Here is an 8,273-nt window from a genome sequence, read left to right as displayed (position 1 = left end):
AGAGGTCCCTATGCTAAAGTGGCTATGATAGTTAGCATCAGAGGTCACTATGCTAAAGTGGCTATGATAGTTAGCATCAGAGGTCACTATGCTAAAGTGGCTATGATAGTTAGCATCAGAGGTCACTATGCTAAAGTGGCTATGATAGTTAGCACCAGAGGTCCCTATGCTAAAGTGGCTATGATAGTTAGCATCAGAGGTCCCTATGCTAAAGTGGCTATGATAGTTAGCACCAGAGGTCACTATGCTAAAGTGGCTATGATAGTTAGCATCGAGGCTCCTTTTCCTAACTACTTCCTAACTGACAGCACAATTCGGAAGCATCTTGTCATGGCGGACGCTGACGCACATCCGGTTTGGCGTAAGAGCTCTTAGCAATCTGCTCGTTTCAGATGCAGCCTTTGTTTTCCTCACCTTGAGCGCCCTCTCGTGGTTGTTGGGCAGGTGTGGCAGTGTGGAGCGGTTCTCCCTCAGCGTGTGGTAGCTGGGGTTGGAGTAATACTGGTGGTAACTGTGCGGGACGTCTGCGGACACAAACACGACACAACTGAAACTCTCTAAACTCTTTAAATCCGGAGTCCTAAAGCAGGGGTTCTCAACCTGGGGGTCGGGACCCACTAGGGGGTCGCCAGAGCATATAGATAAAATACATATTTTAATATTATTATTATGGTGTCGTAGCAAACATGCTGTTTTACCAGGGTGCCATTATTTGTTCTAAATTTAATTCATTTTTGTTTTAGCCATTGTTTTTTCTTTGTTTTTTAAGAGTTATATAGTTTAACCTCTTAACTCCCACCTGAACCGAGAGGATCTTTTTCCTCACGTCAGCACATTTTTTTTCCATCATGTTTTTGTTGGGGATTCAACTCATTTTTGTAACTTTTTCATCATTTTTTTGATTTTTTTTTGTCAAATTTTCATCACATTTTTGTCATTTTTTTGTCACATTTTTGTCATTTTTTGTCATTTTTTTGTCAAATTTTTGTCATTTTTTGTCATTTTTTGTCACATTTTTTGTCATTTTTTTGACATTTTTTGTCATTTTTTTGTCATTTTTTTGTCATTTTCTGTCATTTTTTTGTCATTTTTTGCCACATTTTTGCCACATTTTTGTCACATTTTTGTCATTTTTTGTCATTTTTTTGTCCTTTTTTGTCAAATTTTTGTCACATTTTTGTCACATTTTTGTCATTTTTTGTCACATTTTTGTCATTTTTTTGTCACATTTTTGTTGTTTTTTTGTCATTTTTCTGTCATTTTTTTGTCATTTTTTGCCACATTTTTGTCACATTTTTGTCATTTTTTGTCATTTTTTTGTCATTTTTTTGTCCTTTTTTTGTCACATTTTTGTCACATTTTTGTCATTTTTTGCCACATTTTTTGCCACATTTTTGTCACATTTTTGTCATTTTTTGTCACATTTTTGTTGTTTTTTTGTCATTTTTTTGTCACATTTTTTTCACACTTTTGTCATTTTTGGTCATTTTTTGTCACATTTTTTGTCAATTTCTTGTGACATTTTTGTGACATTTTTTCATCAATTTTTCCTCACTTATTTATCAATGTTTTCTCACTTTTTTCTCACATTTCCATCGTTGTTTTCGTCTCAGTTCTGTCGCTATTTTCAGAGCTTTTTTCCAGAAGCTTTTGGATTGGGGTAAAGCCAAACTGGAGAAAACGTGCTCGGTTCAGGCGGGAGTTAAGGGGTTAATGTCCCTGTTTTTCCCATGGTCTGACCCGGGTGGGGGTCACGATCCTAATCAACTGTTATAATGGGGGTCGCGGCTCCAAAAGGTTGAGAACCACTGTCCTAGAGGGCGGGGCTTACCGGGCACGGCGTACTCGGTGCGGGCGGAGCGTCCGGTGGAGAAGGACACGGCGGGCGCAGCGTTGTGCTTCTGCTTCTGGCGGCGGCGGTAGAGCAGCAGCAGAGCGAGCAGCAGCACCACCAGCAGCACCAGCACCATGATGCCCACGATGGCCCCCCAAGACTCACGCTCCCCAGGGGGAAGAGGGACCATCACACTGCCCGTGGGCGCTGTGGGCTCTGGGCACAGGGAGGCGGAGTCAGGAGGAGCAGGGAGGCGGAGTCAGGAGGAGCAGGGAGGCGGAGTCAGGAGGAACAGGGAGGCGGAGTCAGGAGGAACAGGGAGGCGGAGTCAGGAGGAACAGGGAGGCGGAGTCAGGAGGAGCAGGGGGGTGGAGTCAGGAGGAGGCGGAGTCAGGAGGAACAGGGAGGCGGAGTCAGGAGGAACAGGGAGGCGGAGTCAGGAGGAACATGGAGGTGGAGTCAGGAGGAACAGGGAGGTGGAGTCAGGAGGAGGAGTCAGGAGGAACAGGGAGGCGGAGTCAGGCAGCTGTGTGGTGATGCCCATACATGCTCTTCAGTTTTGATGTTATGGCGGCCATTTTGAATACCAAAGTAGAATTACGCAGTACTACAACATGCAACAATATCTCTACTCAGGATGAAAATGAAAGACGACTGATTGACAGAGGCAGGTTTGTGTGCAAGTCAGAGTTTAAGCAGCTGAAGACGCTAGCATGCTACCGGTTAGCATTTTGCTTCAACAGCTCAGCTCTGCACTGCAAAAAGTAATGTAGATTAGTATAAAAGTCTCAATGTGAGCATAATAATCCGAATGTGAGATGTTTTGACAGTGAAAGGTGTATGTGGGCTCCTGACCCAGATTATTTCACTTGTTTTGAGACGTTTCTGACTCGTTTCAATACATTTTGTCCTCATTTCAAGTAATTTTCTTGCCAATGGGGTAAGAACATTGGTCTCATCTCATTGGCAGTTTTACTTTCTTATTTCAAGTGAGATTTACTTTAGAACTCGTCACAAACATCCTCAAAAGAGCAAAGTAAACTTGGTCAGATCAGGAGAAAAGTTTAAATGAGATAAAACTGCTTTAAACAAGAAACATTTCCTCCATTCAAGACATTTAAGCCAATGCTTGATATTCACTTTTTGCAGTGTGACCTCTCCATAGAAGCCCTGAACACGCTCCAAACCTCGGCTACACATGTGACAGAGGTCAGAGGTCAGAGCTGTTACTGTAGTATTTCCTCAGTGTCGTAGATGTGAGACACATATGTGTTTATCGTGTTGAAGCCACAGACAGTTGGTTGACAGTTGCTAACCGGTAGCATGCTAACGTCTTGAGCAGCTTAACCCCTTAAATCCCACCGGAACCGAGCACATTTTCTCCAGTTTGGCTTTACCCCAATCCAAAAGCTTCTGGACAAAAGGTGTGAACATAGCAACAAAACTGAGACGAAAACAATGATGGAAATGTGACAAAAAAGTGAGAAAACACTGGCAAAAAAGTGATGAAAAATTTATGAAAATTTCACAAAAATGTCACAAGAAATCGACTTTTTTTTTTTAATGACAAAATTGTGATAAAAAATTGACAAAAAATGACCAAAATATAGCAAAAAAATGACACAAATTTCATAAAAAAATTGACGAAAAAAAAGAAAAAAAAGAAAATGTGACAAAAAATTACAAAAAATTGACCAAAAAAATAAAAAAAATGACCAAAAAAATGTGTGTGAAAAAAATGTGACAAAAAAGTGAGAAAACACTGGCAAAAAAGTGATGAAAAATTGATGAAAAAGTGGCAAAAATGTGACAAAAATGTTACAAGAAATTGACAAAAAATTGACGAAAAAATGATGGACGTGAGGAAAAAGATCCTCTCGGTTCAGGCGGGAGTTACGAGGTTAAACACTGACTCAGACTGAGACTCTGTTGACATGACAAACTGTAAAAATCACAGAGAAAGGTTTCTGTTCCCTCTTTGATGTGTTCATTTAGTCTTCAGAGTGGAGCAGATCTTTAGTAAATCCTGCTGTCGCTCCACAGACGGAGCTGCTGCGTCTGAGCCACATCTGCTGCTTATTTCACATAAAGGTGTTTTTACTGTTTTCTTCTTGAACAATGATTACGAGCCATAAAAATGCCACTGTGGATCAGTCGTGTTTCACTTTCATCCAGAGTAGATACTGGTACATGTCGTAGTACTGCATAATACTGCATAATGCTACTTCAGTATTCAAAATGGCCGCCGGAACTATGCGTGATGTCATTGGAAACTCGTGTACAGGCCTTTGCCGGGCTGCTCGGGCCTAATAACTGAAACAGAATGTGAAGTGTGAGGCGGCCTCTCACCGGGTGGACAGTCTCCCGCGCCGCACACGCACTGCCCACTGACGCGGTCGCACACCAGGGGGCGCTGACATGAGCAGGTCTGAGAGCAGGACGAGCCGAGGCGCCCGGACTCACAGGCTGCAGAGACAACACAGTCACATCACGGGTCTGAGCGTGTTTAAAGAGGGGGTGTTCTGCTTAAAGAGGGGGTGTTCTGCTTAAAGAGGGGGTGTTCTGCTTAAAGAGGGGGTGTTCTGCTTAAAGAGGGGGTGTTCTGCTTAAAGAGGGGGTGTTCTGCTTAAAGAGGGGGTGTTCTGCTTAAAGAGGGGGTGTTCTGCTTTAAAGAGGGGGTGTTCTGCTTAAAGAGGGGGTGTTCTGCTTAAAGAGGGGGTGTTCTGCTTTTGTCAGTCCCATAGCACCAGTCTATATCTCACTACAATGATGACAAACCTTCTGCTGGTCTGTAAATGCAGTAAATTAGAATAACTGCCTTGTATAAAATGTCTCTCTCAAAATGGCTGTAGTGAATGTCTTGAAATAGGCCTCTGTCTCTTTAAGAACCTCTGAGCCTTTCCGACACGCCCCCTCCACACGACAAAAAAGACAAAAAAATTGACAAAAAAATTGACGAAAAAATTACGAAAAATGACTAAATTGACAAAAAAAATGAAATCAAATTGACAAAAAAATGACAAAAAAAATGAAAAAAATGAAAGAAAAATGTGACAAAAAATGACTAAAAAATGACAAAAATGTGACAAAAAATGACAAATAAGTCAAAAAAAGTGATGAAAAAATAACCAAAAATTGACAACAAAAAAAGACCAAAAAAAATGACAAAAAAGACCAAAAAAAGTGACAAAAAAGTGACCAAAAACGATTAAAAAATGACAAAAAATGACAAAAATGTGTCAAAAAATGGACCAAAAAAATGGACAAAAAAAGTGACTAAAAAATGACGAAAATGTGACAAAAAAAGATTTAAAAAAAAGACAGTGAGTTGAAAAAAAAGAGCTGAATGTCTTGAAATAGGCCTCTGTCTCTTTAAGAACCTCTGAGCCTTTAGACACGCCCCCTCCACACGCTGTCTGTGGCATCAGTGGGGAGGGGGTTCTGCTGAGGAGCAGTGGTTGGTTACTCGGCTGGTGACCAAAGCTCGGAGGCGTCTCCAGGAGGTGGGGGCGTTCCTAGGAGGACTCAGGCAAACCTATCCCTAAAATGGCCGCCATCAGAGTTTTTACAGATTACTCAGAAATACGTGAATGTGCCAAGGCAACACTTCAGCCATGTTTTTAATGAGGGAGTGACAGAATAACATGATGGAAAGCTGGAAAAAGTCTAGCTCCCGTTTCCTCCTGAACTCACAGCTGGTGTTTTCAGGACTGTGTGAGAGTTTCTGCTGTAGATGTGACTCTGTGAAGCTGATCTAACCGTCCTGTGAGTGTGAGAGTGTGAGAAGACAGACTGACGTGTGGAGCAGTCCGGGCCGGTCCACCCTGAGGGGCACACACAGCGCCCGTCCCGCGGGTCACAGGAGCTGTTCCCACACGGCCCACAGGTCTGCGCACAGCCCGGCCCGAAGAGGCCCGCGGGGCAAACTGAAACCACACAGAGGGTGAAGGTCAGGGGCAAAATGAAACCACACAGAGGGTGAAGGTCAGGGGCAAACTGAAACCACACAGAGGGTGAAGGTCAGGGGCAAACTGAAACCACACAGAGGGTGAAGGTCAGGGGCAAACTGAAAGCACACAGAGGGTGAAGGTCAGGGGCAAACTGAAAGCACACAGAGGGTGAAGGTCAGGGGCAAACTGAAACCACACAGAGGGTGAAGGTCAGGGGCAAACTGAAAGCACACAGAGGGTGAAGGTCAGGGGCAAACTGAAAGCACACAGAGGGTGAAGGTCAGGGGCAAACTGAAAGCACACAGAGGGTTAAGGTCAGGGGCAAACTGAAACCACACAGAGGGGTAAGGTCAGGGGCGGACTGAAAGCACACAGAGGGTGAAGGTCAGGGGCAAACTGAAACCACACAGAGGGTGAAGGTCAGGGGCAAACTGAAACCACACAGAGGGTGAAGGTCAGGGGCAAACTGAAACCACACAGAGGGTGAAGGTCAGGGGCAAACTGAAACCACACAGAGGGTGAAGGTCAGGGGCAAACTGAAACCACACAGAGGGTGAAGGTCAGGGGCAAACTGAAACCACACAGAGGGTGAAGGTCAGGGGCAAACTGAAACCACACAGAGGGTTAAGGTCAGGGGCGGACTGGGACTGAGAAACGGCCCCGGACTCTGACCAGCCAGGCCCAAATGTGCATAAATACACTTGAACCTCTTACCCCCCACCTTAACAAAGTGCATTTTCTCCAGTTCGGCTTCACCCAAATCGAAGAGCTCAACTGCAGTGTTTTTGTCATGTTTTTTGTTTTTCTTTGCTTTGTTGTCGGGTTTTCATCTCTGGTTTTTTGACATTTATTTGTTGCTTTTCCGGCACATTTTTGTTCCGTTTTCATCCTTGTTTCGTCGATATTTTGATGCTTTTCTTTTAAGCGCTTAGATTTGGATAAAGCTGGGATAAATCGGGGGGTGAGAGGTTAAGGAGAACATTTTAAAAGGCATTAGACAGGAACATATTTTTGAGTACTTGCAGGTACAGGTGTGTGAGTGGGCGGGACGAGGGGAGTGTCGTATGAAAGAGATGCACTTTATGTATTGTGTAGTTGTCGTCCTTGCCTGTTTTGTCTGTAATGCACTGCTGTGTGTTGTGTGTTGTGGTTTATATGTTTTGTATTTTGTATCTTCTTGTCTTGATTTTTATGGGACTGCGGATGGAAATTAGCCTTGAGCTAAATCCGGCATATTTACAGCACTAGTGTCTGTTCATTAATGTGCACTGTCCCATTCAAATACATTCAAATACGAGAGCCAGTGGCCCGAGAGCCCGAGAGCCGGTGGCCCGAGAGCCCGAGAGCCAGTGGCCCGAGAGCCAGTGGCCCGAGAGCCAGTGGCCCGAGAGCCCGAGAGCCAGTGGCCCGAGAGCCAGTGGCCCGAGAGCCCGAGAGCCAGTGGCCCGAGAGCCCGAGAGCCCGAGAGCCAGTGGCCCGAGAGCCAGTGGCCCGAGAGCCAGTGACCCGAGAGCCCGAGAGCCAGTGGCCCGAGAGCCCGAGAGCCCGAGAGCCAGTGGCCCGAGAGCCAGTGACCCGAGAGCCAGTGACCCGAGAGCCCAAGAGCCAGTGGCCCGAGAGCCCGAGAGCCCGAGAGCCCGAGAGCCGGTGGCCCGAGAGCCGGTGGCCCGAGAGCCAGTGGCCCGAGAGCCCGAGAGCCAGTGGCCCGAGAGCCCGAGAGCCCGAGAGCCAGTGGCCCGAGAGCCCGAGAGCCAGTGGCCCGAGAGCCCGAGAGCCCGAGAGCCAGTGGCCCGAGAGCCCGAGAGCCCGAGAGCCCGAGAGCCAGTGGCCCGAGAGCCCGAGAGCCAGTGGCCCGAGAGCCGGTGGCCCTTGTCTTCCAGAATGGCCAGCCCGCCCCTGGTTAAGGTCCAGAGGCCGGACACGAGCAGGGACTGACCGAGAGCGCCCCTCACCCCCCTCACCTCGCTCGCAGCTTTGCCCCGTGTACCCGGGCGGGCACTCGCACTGTCCTGACACGTGATGGCACAGGTACGTCCCGCCGCAGGCCGGACAGGGCAGCGCACAGCCCTCGCCAAACGCCCCCGCCCTGCATTCTGAAAACAAGCACATGATGACGGTACATTGAAGACGGTCTAAGTGCCTTTTCCACCAGGCCGGTGCCGGTGCTGGTGCCGGTGCTGGTTCTGGGCCAGTTCCAGTTTCAGAACCGGTTCTTTCTTTTTCCACTGAAAAAACACCGGCTCTTGGTTCCAAAATCTGGTGCCTGTCGGGAACTGTGACAAAGTGGGTTTGTCCCGTTGTGTGTGTTTGTTATTTTGCTTCGTTTGTTTCGTTTGCGATATCCACCAGCCAACACTAACCTCAGATTCATGTTTAAGTTAATAATTATCCATTTACAACTTTGTTTATTCATTTACTCAGACATTCACCTGTACCACCTAGTGAGAAAGGAAGGGGCGTGGTCTTTGTCGGCCATTTTAAAAACCTCA

General features: G+C 46.3%; 1 protein-coding gene across 1 annotated transcript in view; it reads right to left on the bottom strand.

The window, feature by feature from the left end:
* Positions 1 to 8,273, bottom strand: part of pear1 (platelet endothelial aggregation receptor 1) — a 36,209-nt gene that overhangs the window by 6,349 nt on the left and 21,587 nt on the right. Inside the window, exons 13-17 of the mRNA XM_079568914.1 lie at positions 7,746 to 7,877; positions 5,632 to 5,760; positions 4,184 to 4,300; positions 1,832 to 2,050; positions 415 to 524 (exon numbers count right to left, since the gene is read on the bottom strand). Of these exons, the coding sequence (XP_079425040.1) occupies positions 415 to 524; positions 1,832 to 2,050; positions 4,184 to 4,300; positions 5,632 to 5,760; positions 7,746 to 7,877 (707 nt within the window). The remainder of the gene's footprint in view (positions 1 to 414; positions 525 to 1,831; positions 2,051 to 4,183; positions 4,301 to 5,631; positions 5,761 to 7,745; positions 7,878 to 8,273) is intronic.

Source organism: Gobius niger (genome assembly GCF_951799975.1).
Source record: "Gobius niger genome assembly, chromosome: 13".
Taxonomy (NCBI): domain Eukaryota; kingdom Metazoa; phylum Chordata; class Actinopteri; order Gobiiformes; family Gobiidae; genus Gobius; species Gobius niger.
Note: the sequence above shows the minus strand (reverse complement) of the source record. Positions and strands in the feature narration are given on the sequence as shown.